This window comes from Molothrus aeneus, chromosome 4 (assembly GCF_037042795.1).
Source record: "Molothrus aeneus isolate 106 chromosome 4, BPBGC_Maene_1.0, whole genome shotgun sequence".
Taxonomy (NCBI): domain Eukaryota; kingdom Metazoa; phylum Chordata; class Aves; order Passeriformes; family Icteridae; genus Molothrus; species Molothrus aeneus.
Genome location: NC_089649.1, coordinates 16,166,196 through 16,189,217, shown reverse-complemented (window position 1 = coordinate 16,189,217; position 23,022 = coordinate 16,166,196). Strand labels below are relative to the sequence as shown.

At 37.6% G+C, this 23,022-nt stretch overlaps 1 protein-coding gene across 4 annotated transcripts in view; it reads right to left on the bottom strand.

The window, feature by feature from the left end:
* Positions 1-14,509: 14,509 nt before the first annotated feature.
* Positions 14,510-23,022, bottom strand: part of ANAPC10 (anaphase promoting complex subunit 10) — a 32,245-nt gene continuing 23,732 nt past the window's right edge. For 3 of the 4 annotated variants that reach the window (XM_066547989.1, XM_066547991.1, XM_066547990.1), the window contains exon 5: positions 14,510-14,896. In XM_066547989.1, coding sequence (XP_066404086.1) covers positions 14,666-14,896 — 231 coding nt within the window. In that variant the 3' untranslated portion in view covers positions 14,510-14,665. The remainder of the gene's footprint in view (positions 14,897-23,022) is intronic. The other variant, XM_066547992.1, reaches the window with a different exon arrangement.

Below are 23,022 nucleotides of genomic sequence, written 5' to 3'. Positions count from 1 at the left end.
AGCCTTTAAAAGTTGACTTTGTGACCTAGGCCAGAGCTGACATAGATACAGGAATACATTAAATTCCTGGGGCTTCTCAGGACTCAGAGGAGCCCAGGGAAAGATCACTGCAAGTTTTCTGGTACAGCTATCTCTTGGAATTTTGCACAGCTAAAGTCCATTCCAAAAGATGGAGAAATTTATCCTTATTGTTACACCTACTTTATACAACATTTCTGCCAAGCTCTAAATTATCACAGGGGAAGAGAAAGCTTTAACTAAAGTGCCTGAAGGGCCATCAAAAATCTAGTAAAACAGAGAATTTTTCTGGAGTTCTTAGGTTCACCTCCCATGCACAAATACACCTAAAAAAGCATCTCTGATCAATTGAACAATATCAATGTGACATTAATAGAAACTCAGTTTTTTCCCATCTTCTGGAGGCAAAAGAGCATTGTCCCCTCTCTTCAAGAAAAACTGCCATAAACTAGACTGGCAATAGCTGGGCCTTCAGAGTATAAACGTTTAAGAATTTATGTTAAATATGTCAATATTGCTTTTTTCACTAATTATATTTTTGTATTGCAGATTTTTATTTTTCTCTCAGATTCTTATTTCCCATAAATAACTAAGTTATAAGCTTCGTATAAGCTAACTAACAGAACAATGGGTGACTCACTCCTTTTCTGTCACTAGATTAAGACAGATTCAGCATTTCATATCAAGAGGAGTTGATTTAGTGCAATTTGCCAGCATCAATCTCTTGTCTTACTTGGCGTTTGCTATCACAGTCCCTGCCTCACCTTGTATCTTGAGATCTGGGATATAGCACGTATAAGAGAAGGAATCATTTGTTAGCTTTGTGCCACACAGGGAATATTTTTTTCCCCATGAAAACTCCTACTCCTAAGTGCTCTTGATACTGAAAACCTCCTCAGCAGGATGGAAAATACAGTCTCAGGTTTTGCTACAGATTTGTTTCTTCAAGTTTTGACTGTACATCAGTTTTGATTGTCCATAAATGTCAAAACTAAGCACCTGTAACTTTCTGCACATTTTATACTCTCTGAACATTTTGACTTCAGAAAATCTGACACCATTTTTATGACATGTAATAGTTATTTCCAGAGCAATAAAAAGAATTTTATACTCAATAGCCACCTCTGACACGTGGAATAAGCCTTGAGCAAAATTAGGTCTCTGATATGTCAATACAATATATTAAGTGGAGATTATTGAGCTTGATCTTAGTCCTTAAGTTAAATAATTGATGCACTTGCAACAGTCCTCTGAGACAGCTCTGACAAATATTGTGTGTTTTATTCAATGTTAATTTTAGTTGCACTACTGACTTTTAGGAGATTGATTCTGTTAAACATATATGAGAAACAAAAAATGCAAACTGTCATTATTTAGATTAGTGTGCCAAGACTAAGCTTTTTTAAGCATAAGCTGAAGCATTCAGTATCACAATGCTTTCTGCATGGTCCTGCAAAGTTCTTTGGAAGAATTAGACACAAAATAATCACACAAATCCCAAAGTTGTAATTTGTGATTAGAAGCAAAGTGCTACAAAAACAGGAGTCTGTTTGATTTTGCCTCCCTATAATAAGAGGAAATGCATGTGTGTTTAGGGAAGATTAAAAACTAAAGGTCTGCCGAGTTTCTTCACCAGTCACAAAGGTATTTCAACATTCTATTATTTTATATTACATTATAAATAACCTAAAAAAACCCACTGTGTTTGAAGTTTTAATGAATAAACCACTGTAGAAAGTGCTGTTCATCATCAAACATAATTTTCACTACACACATCTCTTGTAACTTCCTGTGTCTCAGCCAGCATATCCCTTTACTATTATTCACACAGAATCTTTTGAGAATGATAAAGCACAATGGTATCATGCTGCCTCATCCACTCACAGAGTTAAGAAAATGTTAATGTTGTAGCAGTTTTTAAAAAACCCAAGTTTTGGTCCTAACCCTTTGAGTGCAAGTGTCCTCAAGTTTTGTCATTGACAAAACCCCCTGATTTTGAAAGTTATTTTTCTCTTGTTAGCAAAGTATTGCCTAACAGTGCCTTTACTGTAGTCTTGCATGAAAAATAATAATTTTTCTGTACTTTTCCTATGACAAATTTATTTTCCTATATGCTTTTACTGGCTGGTGCAGTTGGCCTGGCTTGACTGACAATGAGCCAGAAAGATGTTGAGTGTAGGGAAAACTCACAGCTCTCTCAGCTGCTGGCACAGGGGAGGGGAAGAGCACAGCAGAAGTGATGCATTCAAGCACAGCCCTGTGAGTTAGCATTCCCTGCCCGCCAGCTTGGGAACACTGCTGCCAGTGCATGCAAATGCAGATTATCCACACCCCTGTAAACTAAGAGAAGGTGCTGGAAACTAACTGCACAGAAAAACACAGCAAAATGTTTTAAATATTCATCAATTGTATGAGCAAGTGAGTTCTGTTATTTGAGCCTAGGATTTTAAGAGGTGAAGTCAATTTGCAAACTAAAATGTGCTATCATGCTTAAAATAAAACCTGCTGAGGATGTTTACAGCACCTGTTGTGTTTTACTGTGGTTTGTTGCCAGAATAGAATTATAGCCCTATTAGGGCACCAATCTGATGCATTCTTATCCTTTAAGAGAACACCACTGCATCACAACACTGTAGTTGAGTATTAGGGAGAGCACCTTAATAATTCTGTGTGGCGATAGAGTCTATCAGGTGATACAATGCCAAAGGAAACAGTAAAGTTGGTGGTACTGAATAATAAATTTGTAAGGCAACAACTCATTTTCAATTGCCAGAGTCCCAATTCACTACAAGCTGGACATTAATGATTTGAAAGTATCACTACCTATGATTTGAGTTTTAAGATAACATTCAAATAAATTTTATGAATTTTCATCTGCACATATGAAGAGGAAAGACCAAAATATCTCTCTGGTAAACAGGTTCCTCTGATTTTTAAACAAATCCTAGTTACACACATGCCTTCAGAAAAGTAAATTAGAAAAAGTTCAGGAAGTGAAAACACATATTAAAGAATTATTATCATGCTTTGCAAAAAACAGAGGAAGATCCCATCGTCAGATGAGACAAAAATAGTCCTGAATAAGAATGAACACGTGGTTCTTCTGATCTAAGAAAGCTCAGCAGACCTAATAAAGACACAGGACAACATTATAGGTGATAGCACAAACATATGAGCAGGATGAGCTAGCAATCCAGTCTGACAAATGCCCATAAATTCTTTCTCTTCTTAACTTCAGTGGAGCACAGTAAGCTATGAAATCCAGGAGAAAAACAAAAGCATACTCTAATGAGAAGCAGATGCCAATTAAAAAAGAGTTTATCTCAATAAATTCTAAAGTAGACATGGACAAAAGAACACATACATTAGGAGCTAAAGCACTTTCTTTCTGAAATCTGTGATGGCAGAAACCAAGATGAATATGACACTCTCTGACTGGCCTAGGTTTAGTTGTAAGCAGTGTTGACCAAAAAGTGCATCTAATAGAGTATAGCTAAGATCCAGTTCTGCGTGTGTTTGAAAAGGAATGGCAGGGAGGAATACAAAGAGATTTTCTGCAAACACAATCAAGTAGATACCAGAGCTAGAAGTGGAAAAGCTTTAGAACCTACAGTACTTGATATTTTTGAGAAGCGGGAAATGACAAGTTCTGTGGCAAGGAGTTTATTTTAGTGGAACAGCAGTAAAAGGAATGACACAGTGGAAGCGTTTTGTGTGGTCCTGTTCATATTTTCACTGGATGGACAGAGTGCTGATTCCACCATAAGCTTTTATTAACAGCCAAATCCGACAAGATGTGATTTTAAGCTAAAATATATACATATATAAATTGTTTATTATTTAAATTTCAAAACAAGCCTAGCATTCAGACTAAGAACTAAGTTCTTGCCAATTTTATAGTACATAACACTACGGAGGTTATGTATCAGTCTAAACATTTTCTCAGTGTACTGTGATGAGAAAACAGTTAGGGTCCTTTCCCCTCCTCCTTTCTTAAACATACTCCTCCTCAAAATTTTGCTTTTCGGTGTTACTGAAATGCAATATTTAATTATCAAATCATAATGTTTCTGCTCTCAGTTGGCTTTACATTCTACACAAGTTTTGCCAACAGCAAAATGTTGAAGGACCTAATCACTGAAAAATGTACAAATGGCAGCAAGAAATAAATCCATAAGGTCCATTTACTTCAACAACCTGTCCCTGACAGGAGCTCAGGGAAGTTTCCACCGGGGTATTTGATATTTTCAAGCACTTTCTAGTGCTTTGGAGGCTACTCTGAAGAGCAGAGAAAAATCTTCACCTTTGAACCTAACACACACACACACACATTCCTTTTCCCACATTTGTTGTTCCCTGTAGTCACTTTGTTTCTCCAAATTCTTGTTTCCCTTATCCTTTTCCAAGCAAAAGTTGTTTGTTCTTGTTAGGACTTGACACCATCCTGCTCCTAGAAAGGCACTGGGGTAGACCAATGCCAGCAAGCAATTCCCAAGCAAACAGTGTAAGAGGACAAGCATGTAATGGTATTTCACACAGTACTCCAGAAATCTCCAACAATTTATGGCCTTTCTTTTGGATTTCATAATCTTCAAAGGATTCTTCTTCCATGAATTTGTTCAGTCCTGTCTAGAAACTAAGAAAAAGCTTAAAATGTCTCCAACCTGCTTCAGCCAGATTTAAGCTACACAGCTTAAATACAGCTTTAAGAACAATATACTTCTATTTATTTTGAACTTCTGCTGACATAACCTGATATCCTCTCATTTATGTACTGAAAAGACACAGGGAGGGGGAATCAAATCAATCTCTACTCACTCCACAGCATTCATGATTTTAATCAGTTCATTTGACAGTGCTCAATTTTTAGCAGGCTGCTTTTGAACAGGTGTGTGAAACAAGGAATTACATTCAGAGAATGGATTTGTCTTGAGTAGCAGCACTCCTTTCTACCCCAATTCACCCACCCTGATAGTAATAGGAGCTACCATGAATTATGTGGGAAAAGATTTTGTATGCCTTAATTATCTACCGGGATGAACAGACTGGCTTGGGTTGGTTTTTTCTTTGGCTTAGGTTGTTTTTTTCCTTTGGCTGCTCTTATTTTGGGTTGAGTGCTTCAGGACCACCAGAGCACAAAAAGGCTCCATATGATCCAAACTGTCTTTGTCAAGTACTTTCTTGCCCTCAGCAGAGCTTTTGCATTAAGGAGGTGGAGATTAGAAACTCCTGGTAGCCCAGATGTGCCCTGGTATTTCAAGGCCAGTACTTTGAGACAGTAAAGATGCTTGAAATGTCTATCTAGCAAAGAGAAGCTTGCATGACAGAAAATACTGGCTTTTGAACACTTTTTAATAGATTGGACAGGTTAGAGCCTCACACTAGGAATCAAGAACCATCAAACAGCCCAAAAAACGGCCTGCAGTAATGAAGGTGTGCCTGGTTTGAAACCCAGTGCAAATCTAATGGGAAGGAGGCAAGAAAGAAGAAAAGTTTAATAATGCCAGAGCTTGAAAAACAAGAGTGTGAATAAGCCTGGCTCACAGGAGCAGTTCAGGAGAACAGGGCAGGAGGAGTTACTCTGCTCCTTTTATTACCATACAGACTGCACACTGGGGAAGAGATTCACAGCAGGGTGCTGCAGACAGTGCTAGGTTAAAAACCTCTCAGAGCTCACCCTGGGACACTGCTACTCCACAACAAATTCCCCCTGGAAGCTATGAAAAAGGATAAAAGAACAGAGATATTTTCAGTACAAATACCCTTGGCAGGCTAGACCTATACAGAAAGATACTTCAACTAGACTGGGGAAGCAAATAAATTATTTTAAAAACTCTGAGTCTATAAACCCCAAATAAAAATAGCTATTCTAATATACTGAAGCTTAGCTAGTTTTTGTAGAGAATGAATTTTATACCAATTGGGAAGGTCCATACAAAGTGACAAAGCACACTGCCCAGAAGATGCTATTTGGTGAAATGTGAAACATTGCCCAGGGTTCACTCCCTCACAAATCTCTTCCGAGTTTCTCAAAACTTAGCCAAATTGCAACTCTGTTAGCTGAAATTTCCCATACCAGCTGTCTGCCTCAGGCTGAATTTATTTTTGAAAACTCCAGCCAAAACTATTCAGCCATTTCAGAGAAATGCTCTCACAATCTTTTATTTGGAAACTTTTAGCACTCAAATGCTTTAGAGATTCTGAAATTAGATGGGAACAGAGAGAGAGTAGGAGATATACACAGAACCATTTATGAAAGTCTGCTCAATTTTTTCAAGCCTAAAAATGCAAACTCCTCAGAACAATCCTGAACATGATCTGGTGTGAAGCTGCAGGGCAAAGTCAACCTTTTGCTGTAATAGCTGCTTTCAGGTACTGTATCCTTGGGCTGGGTTGAGTATTATAACCAAAACCAGAAAAGTCTCTCCCTTGTGCTCTCAGTAATCTCATCATCTGTGACTTCAGCAGGATGGGAAGAGAGCTGACAGGCAGAATATGCATTATGCAATGCGGGGAGGAGCATGTGGTATTAGTTGGGACTAGCTGGGAAAGAAAGGAAAATTTGCAGGATTAGTGGAGGGAAAATGGAAAATTAGGGGATTCGAGGGGAATATCGAGAAAATGAGCAGTGGGTGAGAAAATGTATGACTTAATAGGACACAAAATGCTGCCACAGTGACTGGGAAAGGGACAGAGACAGAGTTCTGGGGAAGGAAAATGGAGGTGAGGGGAAAACTAAAGCCTAGGGTGGAAAAGCACTCTGACTTGGAGATGAGACTGGGGCCAGTTTGAAGACTGGGTAGGAGGCAAGCACTGCAAATGAGCAAAGCAAGGTCCAGACACGACAACTTCTAGAGGAAAAAAAAAAAAAGGGCCATCAGAAACCAGAGAAATCAACTAATTGAATGCAAACTTTTGTCCCCAATAAATGAATGACATTGTTTTTAATGGAAAGATTTTTTTTTTTTCAGGTTATCTCTTGAGCTGAATAGAATGAATGATGCAAGCAAACCTCTGCCCTCAGCGACATCTGAGAATGCCAGGTACTTTCACTAATACTTTAGAAAATCTGAACCAGAGCTCTCAGAGTAAGTCCTCCAAGAAACAGACAATGAGTGATCACCTATGAAAATATTCAAGTGACTTTATTAGAGTCACTGTGAGGGAAAATAAAGATGGAGTCCAACTTTCCAAACAGCAATCTGTCTTAATCAAAAAACCATGTCCTCCCTTTCTGCAAGACTTCACCTCATTCACTCCATAATTTTCAAATTTCCAGAAGTAATAGACTCCTTCCGCTATGTTATTTTGTTTCACTGCTAGAATAAGGTGGGGAAAAAGAACACATAATCATATAAAAAAAGCAGCATAAATTATGGGAACAGGAGGATTGTACAAACTATTAACATAGATAAACCTGTCATTGCAAACTTCCCAAGACATGTATATCAATCTCTTTCCATTTAGTATGCAAGAACTGACTCTCTCCTGGCTTGCACTGTTCCACTGGTTTAATGAAGTTGCCTTTGCTTTATGTTAACAAGAGAATATAGTTATTAATTCTTCTATCTGGAAGAAATGAAAACTGCAGTATCCGGAGGAAAGCAGTCTAAATAGCCATTTATATACTGAAAAAATATATCTGAGAGATTCAGGGATGACAAAAACACTTTGTTGGTAAATATAATAGACAAATAATTTCCTGGTTTTTCAGGTATATCCAGATGAACTTATCTCCTTTTAGAAGTAAAACTACTTGGTAAAAAAACCTTCATAAAATATGAAAATGCAGGAAAGAAACAAAAAAACCCCATCACACACAGGGAAGAATTAAAAGCAAATTGTTACTGCAGGTAGAAAAATTAGGTTAAAGAAGAATTAAAAAAAAACCAAAAGACCAGAAAACTAAAAGAAAAAAATATTTTTTTTATTACCTACCTCACTGCTTTATTGTAAGGCCTTAAAAAACTACACTGAATAATCAGAGGATGAAATACAGTAGGATTGGGAATGTGGGATACAGCAACATCTGAGCACATGCACTCCCACTGAGATTTACATCTCGACCTACGAGGAAGGTTTAGAATAACTTGAGACTTTGTTGAGAAGAGACATGAACATAGACTGGATTTTCAATAAATTAATGACAAAAAATCAAACAGAATGAAGATATACATAACTTGTACTGAGAGATGAGCTATCTCTGCTAGAAGATTAACAATAGCCTGGAAGCTTTCAGTAAGATTTCAGTTTAAACCTTTGTCTCACTAGCATTCCCACTGGTTTTCCAATGGAAAAATGCACCTCTAGAAAGTGCTGTAATTCTCCCCTCTCAACTGCCAAATAATGGGAAATAGTAGCAGATGGAACAGATAAAGAAGCATAACATCTGAAATACTCAAGACTAGTCTCAACTAAATGTAGAAAAAGCTTTAATACTGAGTACAAGAGGTCACAAGATCCCGGCCTATATTAAAAATCACCCTGATAAAAACACTGTAAATAATCAAAAATCACACCAAGGAAAACATGAGGATTCAATTAAATACAATTGAAAGATTAGATCATATGGGTTTATTTGTTCCTAATAGAAATTCTCTTCAGAGATGTGTGCCCCAGATTAAAGATTCTACTCTGAAGTGCCAGAATGAACACTTTATTTTATACCAATTTCAATGGCAACAGGAGAGCAAACTGAAGTAGTTGTGTAGACAAACAGGTAAAACCTTGGCAAGAGATCAGTAAGCTCACCTTTTACTTGAAATTTGTAATCAGTTTAAGCAAAGAGAGAAACATATCTTTAAAGGAAATGGACAACTACAGAAAACAAGAAAATTCCTGTCCTGAGGTGTTTTCTAATTAAGCTGCCCAGATATTAGTCATAAATTATTTGCTTGTCATGGTAGTATTTTTGTAGGGTGAATGAGACTTGTTTATTGAAGTTTTCCTCTCTGCTGCTTCACAGTACAGATTATATGCCAGTACAAAAATACAGTAAATACTGAAATGAAACAGCCTTTGGGAATTTCGTTTAGATCATTCTGCAAGCTAGACATTGTCACCTACACAATATCATTCATATACTCAAGAATACTAAATATTCCAAAAGTGAAGTGTTGCAGAGCAACACTGATGCTTTCATCTTATGCAAGGATTTTTTACCTTCTAATTGTAAAAGATTTCAACAAATTACATGTTCATACTACATTGCATGTGTATGGAATTTACTCCTAATTTTGTATATTGAAAGAATCATCTGAGAAAGAAACTTCCAAAACTGCTCCAGGTTTGCCTCTTTTTATCTATATAACAGGGGAGTCACTGATCCCACCTAATTTCCTTAAATTAGAGTATTAAATATTGGCTAAACTGTTCCCCTACAGCGATTTATAATTATTATTATAATCATATAGTTATTTATAATTAACAGCAGTAATTCCCTTCATTGGGATCAGAGTTCAGGTATTTAATGTTTCCAACAATCCCAAACTTACTTTCTCACTTCATATATAATTACATCTGGATTATATCTTCTAGCTGCATCAAGTATTAGCATAATTTTCATTACCTGGGCTTTGGGGTTGGGGCTTTTTTTTTTCCATTCTTCCATTAAACTAAACCATGCTAATACTGTTGACTGCTGCAAGAGAGGTTTATTCTTTGGTGCAAATGGAGAAACTGTCACAGGCAATTGTTAGGCTGATGTAAAACAGCTCGTTGAAATGTCAGCCTGGAGTTACAGCAAGTATGGCACGTGAAGGATGACTTTCAATTTGCTTCCATGAACAATGTTTAATGATGCTTTATGCAGCTTTATAAAAGCACCTTAACACCTTTCTGATCTAAACCAGAACACTTAAGTATTCCAAACCAACAGCAGACCACCCAATACCTTTGCCTGGAAGCCTCAGCAATCCCATCTTTAGAGGGACATACTCTTAATATTATGAACATTTTAATTGCATTTTGATTTTTATCTCATGCTCCTGCAAAAAAATATAGCATTTAATTCAAGAAGTAATTTGGTAATTAAATATTAAATAAACAGCTATTTTTGTGTAAACATGCAAAGGAATGCAAAGCATTCTTGTAATCAATGCATCAGTGTTAATTAACCATGAACACAGAATGACAAAACTTAGGAATGAGAGCTCAAAGGTTACCAGGAATTAAACAAGTCAGGCTCTGAAAGCACAGTGCTGCATTGCTTGTTATAACCATGGGCTCTTCAGAGCCCAAACCTCCACTCCCCCCCTGCAGGCAAGCACATGCTGAGGTCAGCCTGGGTGATCCAGTGATACTAAAGAATTCAGATAGATTCTCCTAAAGCTGCAGAGCTTACTGGTAAATTCCATAAAAATATCCACTAAAAATCATCTCCATAATTCATTTACACAGCAAAACACAGTAACACTATGATGAGCATTTATGCTTTCATTTAGGCCTGGCAGAGCAATGAATTCTTCTTTTGTGTATTACTAAGCAGACCCATCCTGAAAATATATTTTATAGAAAAACCCCTTTTTAGAACCCCTTTTAAAAACCCCTTTTATAGAAAATATATTTTATAGAAAAACCCCTTTTTGAAGCAAAGACACATATTTATGGTTGACAAATGGCTGAAGTGTTTGGAGCTTCCTGAGAAGTTTACTAGAGGAGCTTCTGACTCTCCTTCTTTCTTTACAGGGTGTTGTACAATTCAGCTCTAATTACAAGGTCCAGTCATGTCACCCTGACTCACTTCAGCTGACATGAACTGCCTGAGCACCTGTTTTACTTGCAGTTTTTGAGTCCAGGCAATTACAATTACTGCTGGCTATTGCTGTGTGAAAGGTGGGGATTTTTCAAGCAATGACCTAATGCCTGGAGCTCTGGCTTGCCCTATTAGGTGAGGCAACAATTTGCCTTCCCAATACATGGTAGCTCTCCATGGTCCTTCAGTCTCTTCCATCACTTCATCCATTATGCCCAAATTCATGAGGTTTTGCTAATCAGTACTGGCAATCTCAGTATCTATCTCTCTCTAACTTATAAACAGATTTCAAACCTAAATAATGTTTAATCTTAAACTATTTTAACACAGGTGAAGAAAAACAACTACCAAGAGTAAGACTCACTTCAGGGAGGTAAGAACAAGCACCAAAGCTCAGCTGAAGAGTTTCAGTGGTGCATCTGTAGTCAGAGTGCTGGCAAAAGGATCTCCCCTACAGACTAAACCAGAACAGCAAAACCCAAAATACAGTTTAAACTTTTAAATAGAATTACATACAGAAATTGCATTACTGAAAAATTTGTCTTGGAAGCAGGATCATTATCTGAAAATCAGCTTCACAGTGAAAGGAGAAGATAGATAGTGATGATACGCCTTTAACATCCAGCTCTGCCAGAGATTCCCTATGTGAATTTAAACAAAACAGAAATGTTTTGCTGTTCTCCATTTTAGAAACCAGGAGCAGAAAATACCTTTTCTCCCTCTCCTGCCATCTGCCTTTTTTATTTACACAGTGGTGCTAAGAAGACACACAGACACGACTTAGTCAAAACACAGGTACAGTCCTTCATTTCAACAGGAGTTCAAGATCCTGGTGACTCAGTCACCTCCCCCTTCTTAGCATCTGCAAAGGAAATAAGCTCAAGTTGAATTAAAAGGAAAGTTTTTACACTTACACTGGGAACCAAATTTCTTTTCTGTGAGGCAGAAAGGCCTAGTGACCTTCCAAGAAAAGGTTTTAAAACCCCTAAATTACTACTATTTGAAGTGATGAGTCAGATCACTGCCAAGTCATGATTTTTCAGGACAAATACATCTTCCATTTTGTCTGTCATTTATTCCAGTATTACTTGTACTACTCGATATTCATCAGGTACTTCTTATACAAGAGAAAAGAAGAAAGTGATAAGATTCCAAGCAACTGCATGTCTGACAACAGTGAGCAAGGAAAAGAAGCAGCAGCTAAATACAACATGTGTGTAAGTAACTTCCTGAATGACTTGGCAGCCCAGTTTGTTTATCCCAATTCAAATACTAAGTACCATATTCATACAAAAAAAGCAGCAACTTGCTTTATTTTCAGATACACTGATCTAGGATCTCATCACTTAAAAATCAGCAGCCTTATGTGACCAAGTGCCAAAAGTGTTAAAAACCAAATGTACTTCCACAGATGTTAAATACCAGTGCAATGCAATGTATCTACAATTGCTACAAAACAACACAGAAAAGATTTCATATGGATTTAGAATGGCCACTGCACTTGTTTCCAACTGAGTACAGATTCCTTCCCCAACAGTAAAGCTTGACATAACCCAGCTTACCATGGGTATCATGGATTCTTAAAACCACTTGAACACAATCTGTCATTTCAGAAGAGCAAGATAAGTAGTCAAGCTGTATTTCAGCTTATTCAACGACACTGCCAGAAATAACAATTCCAAATTTTTGACACAAATGCTGGCCACTATCCTGCATGAGATCCATGTCCTGAAAAAAATCAATAAAAGCTAGAATACCTCTCTAAAGATCCAAAAATTATGCCTACTGATGGAAGGACAGAAATAAAAAGAACAAGGCTGTGCTGACTGGTTTGTTCCTAGCTTACTAGATAATGTTTGGCACGGAGCAGTATTAGTCTAGATATAACGTTTGCAGAGTGACATGTATGAAAAGATAAATGTTACTGACCAAAGCAGAAAATTACCAGAGAATTATCTGTGGTAGAATCCTTAATTAGGAAACAGTGGCTTGACAAGGCAAAGCTTGGATGGACAACTGCCATCTTAACTTCTGGGAGAAAACCAGGGAAATTCCATGCAAAACAATCCATAACTTAGCAAAAGTAACTAGATAAATCCAGGAGAGGTATACTGTTGTTTTTTTAAGCAGAAGACTATGAAGTGGACATCAAAAGTACATGATTTGCTTTAATTAAGTGAATAGGAATGCACAACTCCTTGACACTAGATAAGAAAATCCACAGAAGTGACAGACTTGGTGAAAGGCACAAGTTCAGCCAACTTCTGCTGAACAGGAATTCTGCACTTGATCCATCCTCTACAGGGAAAGGTAAAGTTCCATTAAGGTCCTTCTGAAATGACTGAATGCACATTTAAATAGAAACCCCAAACTAGTCATGCACTTCTCTACAAGGTTTTTTATCAAGAAACACCCTGTTTAATGACCCTCCTAACTACTGTGGAATTCAGCCACAAATAAAACTTTTCAGTAAACAACAACTTCATCAAGTATATCAAACAAATTTCAACAGTTAAATCTTCCTCCTTCTTCAACAACCTTCCCATTTTCCTCTGTTTCACCTTCTTTCTCCTCTGCAGGATGATGCACAATTGTTTGATGAGTCTCCAGTATTATGAGCCTTTCCTTGCTCACAAATAAGAAGAGTGACAAAAGTTTTCCTTGGCTCAGGTTAGCCTAGATTGACCATCAACTTTCCTGGTGCTATGAGGAAGAATGGGTTTGATCAGTACCAAACCCTTTAAAGGAAACCTTTGTACTTCAACAACGTCTCTTTCTAAATCTACCCACTTTTTAAAAAGTTTAAATAACTAATGATTAGATTAGGAGACATTAGTAGAGGTGCTAAATATTCCTACTCACAGCAAGCAGACAGACCACACATTTTCCTCGCAATGCCCTTTATTTGAAACACACATTAAAAGAATTCTGTGCTCTGAACATGAGATTACTTGTGTTATACTTGAGTTCTCAGTACTTCAGAAGGTGCATTGGACCACCACATTCATTCCTACATAGCTGTAGGATGCCAGAGCATGCCTAAATCACCTATTTTCAACAGCTATCATGTTCTAGATGACCTACACTCAATGTATCTATATTAATGCATGTACTAAGTTGAATAATTTGGAAAGGTCTGGTTTTTTCCACGTCATTGTCATCTTCACTGCATTATCAGTCACTAGAACAGGTTCCCCAGGAAAATGGTTATGACACCATGCCTGTTTCAGTTCAAGGAGCATCTGGACAACATTTAGTCATATAGATTAGTTTTAGGTAGTCCTGCAAGAAGCAGCAAATTGGACTCTTATGATCTTTCCATGTCCCTTCCAACTGGAAATATTCTGCAATTCTAATACTTACTTTGTAGTTACAAAGAAGGCTAAATCCATGCACACAGCCACTGAGCAGAAACAACCCTCTAGAGAAAAGGATACAACAAATTAGCATAAGCAATAATGGGAAAATACTACTGCTAATGTCTTTAGATCATGTCTGTTCAAGAAGAGGAGCAACTTTTTAAAGAGCCATTTTTAGGTAAAGGAATGAACTATTTCCATGCATGATCATTAGGGGAAGAAATCCTCCCCCAAAATATCTGTATTGTATCAAATCAATTATTGATTCCCACCCAGTCAAACACATTCTTTTAAGAGCGCCTGGATTGTTTTTTCTCCCTCGGAGAGTACAAGAGCACTCAGACTCCTAGAAAAAGAAACAAAATTACAGACTACAGCACACTGTAACACAAGATTATCTTTATTTCAAAACTGTACAAAGTATAAACATAAAGATATAATTACACTGAAGTAAACCCTGCTCTTTAAGTATCTGAATACTTTAGCAATGATATGGTCATGAAAAAATACCTTTATTGTTCCTCATGAGGAAATTTTATCTGATGGAGCGATACATCATGAAATCAATTGTTGTACATCTGGGGAATTTACCTATGGAGCTCTCCTCCACAGGGGTGTACACTTTGATTTGCCTCATGTGAGTGTCTCTTCCATTCTGGTGATTTGCCAGAACAGCAATCTGGATCATAAAGGTGCGAATGGGCTTCTTGTGGGTGTCTGTCAGAGGAACATGGATCCAGCCACTGGGTTCCACTAATTCCAGCTGCTGCCAAAAACAAGACAGAAGAGCAAAACATTCACAAACAGTTCACATACTTCATATAAATCACCACATATTAAATCCATTTAATAAAGCCATCTTGTTAATCACATTTTAATTACTTTTTCAAAATAATTTGAAATAACAGAGTTGAATACTCATAGCTGATTTACTGCTCATGTAAATGTATACAAATTAATTTGGTTGTCTGCAGTTGTGTTTGCTTTTGCCTATCAGAATCTATTCCTCATTTTGTGCCCTAATCATAAAATAAAAATCAATACAAAAGAATACAGACTTCAGTATAAATTTAAGAAAGTAAAAGTGTAGCATTTGGACCTTCTTACTGAAGAACAATGCTCAAACATGACAAAATATGCATTTTAAATTGTTTTATCTAGGCACTCTGAAGTACAATTGAGTGACTTATGTAGGAAACTAAATGAACACAAAGTTCTGGATTTTCAGAAATTCCTTAGATTATTAGGGGGACTGGGGAAGAGGAAAAGGAAGGTGACAGAGGAAAAAATAGAGGATACCTCAAACTTCATCTAATGTATCATGACCAATTAATAATTGCTGCACAGCCATTAAATCACATTCTAATCACATTTAACTTGCCTTTTATACAACATACCCAGTGTGACATGATGATTTTATCTTTTCCATTTTAATCCTACACAAACCAATGTCAAGGCAAGCAAAGAACAGCATTTTTTTAACTCTAAACCACATCACTGACAGAACAGATTGCTGAAATCAAACTGGATGCTCTGCAGAGCATGGTAACAGCTTTTGTTTAAAACTAGCTGCCCAACTTCAAAGCACAGCTCAAAACACACATGGAAGAGCACACAAGTAAATAAAAGTCCTGGGGGGGAAAGAAAACAAAACACAAAACAATTGTCCACTAGCAAGTGGATTCACACAGCTAAGCAAATAAGAGTGCTGTTCTTAGCAGCTGAGTTCCCCTAAGGAAGATGTATGTGCTTTGAGCTGCTCAAAATTCCCATCTTTCTCCCAAAAATACTGCATGGCACATGCTGTCAAATGCCTTGTTTATGCTGAAGCTTTCACAAGACCCATCTGAGAGCTACTGGTTCAGAGCAAGCACTCTGAGAAAACAACCCAAGAAACAAGTAAAAAAGTTTGATGACTATTTCAGTTTAAAGTAGCAGACAAAAAATCTTTTACACCTCCACCTTAAAAGAAAGAACAAGGAAAAAAACCCAACAAATAACCGCAACCCAAAACTCTCCACTGCTGCAGACTCTCCAATGAATTATTTCCAAAGCATTAAATTCACTAAACCTTAGCAGCAAATCATTTCACTCTGGGAGCTAGACATTTCCACAAACACAGTCACTTATTTGCTGTAGCACTGTCCCTTTCAAAAAACTTGATTTTTTTCCATAGGAAACTTCAGGTCATGGCTGACTTTACAAGGGGATAAAAAAAAAGATGTCTTGTTGAAGCAGCTTTACAAAGGGGAAATTTATCATGGTGAGGGGGCAGTAAACAGCTTAAACAAGGATGCTTTCCATCTTCATAGTAAACAGAGGAGGAGGATCCTCCTAATGCTTTATTCAACTACTACAAAGGTCAAGTAACTGTGATTTTGAAGAGAATTACATGGCTACTGCTAATTAAACTTGCATTTTAATATCCTCAGCATTTACAAATTTTGACTGCTAATTCAAAGTGGAAAATTTGAGTTCAAGAGCTAAGATACTGAGATTTTTATGCTTAGATCAGTATGAAACAGATTAGTTAACACTAAGTAACTTTAAAAAAAAAGTAGGAAGGCTAAAAGTATGGCATATTTCCCAATGCTTTGTTTCATCCCTGATCAAAGGAGGTGGTTCTATGTTCTATTTACAGCATGTTATTTTCCAGTCCTGCTACAAAGGCAACCATTTTGTCCCCAAGTCCTTCTACAGGGATGGGACAAGTCATTCCTTCACCTGTAAAACTGCCAAATGAGGCATTAGGCTAATCAGACTAAAAGATTCCCTGGCTGACTTGCAGTTCTGCATTTCTGCAAATGGATACAAGTTCTCAAGCCAGCCACAACACAAAGTCTGAGCAGCCACCTAGGAACAGCCACTTGAGTGCTTCTTGTAGAAACACCAAGACTGAGCACAGACAGCACACCTGTCTGTCATCAAGCACCACTGATCTATCTTAGCCACAAAGACTTTTTTTTATTTCCCCAAATCTCAGCTTCCCTCACTCCACATTTCTCAACTTCCCTAACAGATGAACACACAATCTTTACTTGTACAAATCCTGGACTCATCCTCAGAATAGGCCCCTTTCTCCATTCCAGTCAAACAGTTGCCTCTTGGACAAAACACACAATGCTTGTGATGAAGTTGAAGGCTAGAGTGTAATAAATGCAAATGTTTGAAAAAATGAAAAATTTGAAAAAATGCAATGTTTGAAAAAAGTGAGCTCTTGATTTCTGCCCTCTAACATTCCTGTACTGACATTTGAGACTAACCATTTTTTTTTTCAAATTGATGCTCACATAGTTCATTAAAACCCTGATACCCACTCAGCTACTGAGGTTTAAATGCAACAAAACCAAACTGAACACTCAGTAGAAAAGGAAGTCTTGTTTTGCCAGTATGATACACACATTTTCTGTGACCAACAGAATGGTATAAACCAGACACACACTCTCTCCCAAATTCTTCTCCTCCACATCTGTCATGCTCTTTCAGATGAGTGAAACATTTTCTGTTTCCAGAGGGCCCAGGTCCGTCACCAGGGAGAAGGACCAGGACATGGGAAGAGGCAGGGGTGATACAAGACACAATGCTGCCCACTCCTAGCTCCATGTCAGCACTCAGACCCAGCCACCACAACTCAGAGCAGAAGTGGGATGAAATATGTGGCTCTACTCTGCCTGGAGCATTCCCAGTGTGAACAGAATCTAAAGGAAGCTTACTGTGAAGTTTTAAGAAATTCCTATTTAAGCCCATGCAAATGGCAATCTTTCAAAGCCTTGTAAACTGGTCTGGAAATTTGGGTGGATTTTTCAGGGAGGCAAAAGGCACATCCTCAACACAAAGGCTGAACTATTGCCAAATTTCAAATCCTTGCTTTAGAGCTTGGGGGCACTGGAGCATCAAAGAAGGACACCAGAATATTCTCACACAAGCAAAACAGCATACTTTTCACTAGCCTTGTTTTTGGAACAGAACTGCCTTGGCTGAAACTTTCAAAAAGATTCAACCCAAAGCAGATATCTCGCAAGGAAAAATCTGTCTGAACTGAACTTTGGCAAAAGTCAAAGTAACCAGGAGTTAAGCCTTAAAATGAAAAAGGTCACACAACCTTAAGTACAGGTGGCATTGGCAGCTCCACTCATAATAAAATACTATACTTGAAATCCATTTCAGTTGACTTTGCTCAAAGTCAAGCTTGTTCTTTAAAAGTACAGACCACTGTATATACATACAGACACACACACATATACAGATATATTTGTATTTCACCTCATAGCATCAGTCCACTACGAGCAAATACCAGATTAAGTTACCTCCTGTATTTTTAATCTTACGCAGATCATTAAGACTCAATCATAGTAAAAAACTGTCTTCCAAGAAATTGTTTTTAAATCAGCTTTATTACTTATCATCTGAGCAAAATTAAAAATTCAAAATTTCTTTCTGTTATGTGTTTTTCTAGAAAAGTCATTTTTTCAAAAAAAAAAAAAAAGAAAATGTATGAATGAATCAGTGCAAGCTAAGTATTGGTAACTCAGGACAGTTCCTGCAGCTCTAGACTAATCTTGCTGTACAATATACTAAAAGCCCAGGGTTTGTGGCTGTTTTATATTTGCTTCTAATACTATAAATTTTGTGACAATTGGAAAACAAGAAGACCATGAAAGTCAAAATAAAAGAACAAAGGGATAAAAATCAAAATGGAAAAATCACTCACTTGTCCTCGCTGCTGTTATATTCTAGCTCTTCTCCTGCTTTCTCTTCGTTGCTTTCTTATTTTTCCTGTCCTCTGCATGCTACAGCTTCACCTATGGACATATATTCCCAACTCCAGGAATCCACATTATTTGGAAAGCCAAAGGAAAATTAATGTTCCCATTGGAATTGTCCTCTCCAGCCACTTTAATAGCCCTTTTTCTTCATTTTATTGTACAGTCCAGAGGTTCTACAGAATTCCATACATATTTGGCAGGGCTACTATTGCAACTAATGGGTGTCCTACCATAGAAGATGCAAACCACACAACAAAATAAAAATTAAAAAAAGAAAATAAGACCAAGGCAACTTGAGGCTACACTTCAGAGAGATGACTGAACACAAGACCAGAGCTTTTAGAAGGAAGCTTCTTCTATAGTCACTAGCTTCCTTATAGGCTATGAAGTTATTTACCCAAAGAATAGTTTTCTATAGTATTCTATACTTTATACTAATACCTTTCCATAGTATTAATCCTACCTAAATTGAATATTGCCCTCTTTTCCATACTCAGTGATATTTTGTTTATATTCTGTGGTGTCTCCAAATGGCATATAACTCTAACTGCTATTCCTATTGGGGTTACAAATGCAACCTAAGTTTTTTGCTATATTTACAATAGGCTAACATCCTTGAAATAAGACTTGATTTCTCCTGCCCTTTAAGGGTATCTTTTGTGAAGATATAGAGAGAAAAAACTCACTGTAAGTAGTTTTACATTTAGTGTAATTACAAACCCATCCCAGATGTATGCTAGACAGGGCTCCCAGCTCAGGGGAATAGGAAGAAAAAGCAGCTCATTTTCTCCCCCTGGGAAGCGTGAGCAGAAGAGGACCTATGTACTGACAGCTGAGAATTCTTCCTGCCATCACAGCTTCAGCAGGAAACATTATTCTGAGATGTTTGTATCTCATCAAATCTCCATTTCATCAACTTTACTACTAGATTCAAATGGCTGTGAAATCAAACAGCATTTAATTTTACTCCTCCTACTTTTCTCATAAAACTGTTAAAGCTGCTTTTTGTTTTAGTGACTCAGCCAACTATGAAATTAAAAGTAGTGGCTAGACTCTTCACACATATAATTTTGTCTATGTGCATAGCTAGTTCTTACAATACAGTTATTATAAAAACCTAAGCTTTTCAAAGCAAGTGTTCTCAATAAATAATGTATTCTTCCAAGCAGCAGATTATAAAACTAAGTTTCAGGGAAAAGAAATGCTATGTTCAGAAATTAAATATTTATCAGTACATGAACTTTCCCATGTAGGAAAAGGCTTTTTCCTGTTTAGCCCTTGTTTTTTACAGCTATCCAAATATGTTTTCACAACAACTGGCAAGGAGAAAGAAGGCTGGCTTAACTTGCAAAATCCTGTTTCCATAACGGCCATGTCCTACCATTTAGTTACCAGGACTGAGAATCTGTGTGCTTCTGCATAATTCCAAGTATTGGAACTGTCAACACACGAAGTAGCAGAGCTTGGGCTTCAGCCATCACTTCACTTAGGAAGGAAGAGAACCAGTTAATAGCAGTGATGCACCAGTTCCAGCAGAAAAAATGAAGCAAGTCCAAAAGAAACTTGGTGAGTTCCAAGTGAGCCAAAGGAGGGACACCACATTAGCAACTTAACAGGGAACACAGCAACAGGCTCAAAGGACCCACTGTGAACAGCACACTTGTGTGCTCGGATGAAGCAACGACCACCTAAGGAGGTGCCTCTGTGGTCTTAATCAGCCACCTCCTTACACGGCCAAGAAATCTCATTTCAGTCCATTAGGCAAGAGAAGTTTTCCATTCTTTTAAACTGCAGTTCCTGAAGAGTCTAAAGGAACACAGTCCATCCCCTCAGGAAGAGTCAGCTGTGGACTTGGGTAGACACGAGATCAGTTGCAGAATAAGCTATATTAGAGAGTGAAACCTGCAAACACTAGAAGTTCTTATCTTTTAGTATGCTATTTGTTCAAATAAAGTGAAAGAAATGACCTTTGGGAAGACTAGGAAAGTTGAAAAAAGGTCCAGATGATCCTTGCAAGAAGTTTTATAAACCTCCTTCAGACTATTCTGCTCCAGATTCAAACACTAAAAATTAATCAATGCCCAGGTGTTAGAAAGTTTTATGCAATACAGACAACTAAACACTCCAACCAAGCTATAAAGAATATGTAGGAAAGCAAGAAAAGCAAATCTCTGGTGGGTCAAGGATTAGTATTCACAATGCTCAAATACAGATTGTTATAGTGCCTTTCTAAATTTCCTGTTTGGATTACTTGAGCAGCACAAATATGTTGGACAACATCAGTGGGTTGTGTCCCATTGCTGCTTTCTGAAGGGAGCAGATGATGTCAATTGAGCCATGTATGATGCAACCTAAACTTCATTTGGCAGAATGACTCACCAGCAAATTCATGAAATAGCCTCAGTGATTGGTCCATTTTGATATTCTTTAGAATTGGGTGCCCTGATTATCATTTCCCCATACAGTTAAAAAGGAACCCTTTTATTTGGTTCTGCTGAGAAACCAATGCAATATCTTCTAAGACACATACAGTTGATGCAGGCAAAATTTCAATATTACACCAGGAATAAAGTTAGGAAGAGCTGAAATTTAATCCACGGAACAGTTAACAGGGAAAGTCAGCTTTATGAATGTCCTTATAGTCTGTCTTTGCATTCTGCTGAAGCCAGATGAAGAACACATAAGGAGACAACAGTTAAGTCTTAGACACAATGGGGAGCCTCTGGTGAGGAAGCATGCACATAAGCCTCCTGTCCAATGGAGGAAAAGAGTACAGTGGCACTCACTGTGGAATACCAAGAGCTTTAGGACATGGATTCACAGAAAAACAGCTCTTTCAAAAGCTCCAAGTGACAAAGAATCCCAAATAATGATGCCTGCAAAAGGGTGAAGGCTGTGCTGAAGTGCCCACATAAAAAGCTCCTGACAGATGAAGTCATGGATGGTCGGGACACGTGTGGAGGGGCCCCTGTCCGTGGTACTTAAACAACCACCACCCTGCCCATCAGTCCCACCTCTGCATCTGCTCACAGCACTTGCATAGTCAGGTACATCCAGCCTGACAGACAAATAAATAACCTGCCAAATGCTCAACCTCTGTGAAATTGTCAGCCACAACTGTCTGACTCAATTGCAATTTCAGAAAATATTGCCTGCTTAACTCTGGGTGGCAGGAAAAAAAAGCAAAAGGAAAGGGAGAAAAACTGACAACAGTCTTTGAATACTTCATTCTCTAGAACGTGGCTGAAAACAGTTCTTCATTCTAGAAAATTTACCTGCAAAAACCATCAGGAATTTGTCACAAACTGTTTACTAGGAAAGTCCCTCTGGAAGAAAGAAACACTGTTCTCCCATTTGCTGTGCCATATACACTTTTTTTTTTAATATGTTCCACTGTGAAGAACAAGAGACAGGCAGCTCAACATTCATTACAAAAATACATACTTCAAGAGGTATATTCTGCTTCAGAGAAGGACAAAAATGTTGAACAGTCTTGGACAGTCTTTTCAGTCTTACCTTTTTGAAGTCCTATTGTTAAGTGAGGTCATTTGAACTTTCACATAACACTTTATGCTGGACACATCCAAAATTAAAACTCGTTAGAGAAGGATTGCTATGCTGTGTATGCTTTAAGTGGAAACCATCCCCTGAAACTTCAGAAAAAAAATCAAAAACCTTCTCCCTGTCCCTTTGAAAAGCAGAATTATCCAACCAGCAAATACAGAATGACAATGCAGTCTAGAATGGAGTGTCATATGTGCAAGTATGGGATTAAGGCCTAAAACTCCAACACAAACCTTCTACCCACAGCAGGAAGCTATTTAAGTTTAGTTTGGTATCAGCTAAAAGCGATTCCATCTTAACAGGAATCTGTTGCTCCAGAAGGAATACTGTCTCCAATTGAAACCAGCCATAACTGTAAAATTTTGGATCTCTGATTTAAGAAAAACTTGAAGAAAACTTAAAAACTTAAAGAAAAACTTTCATAACTCACTTAAGAAGCAGTCAAGAGTAGAGGAAGGGAAGGCAAATACACTCTAAGTGCAGTAATACTCTCCTGCAGGGCCTAATCTCACTGCACAGCTGTCACAAGCCACAGGAATGCCATACCTTTGCAAGGCCACTG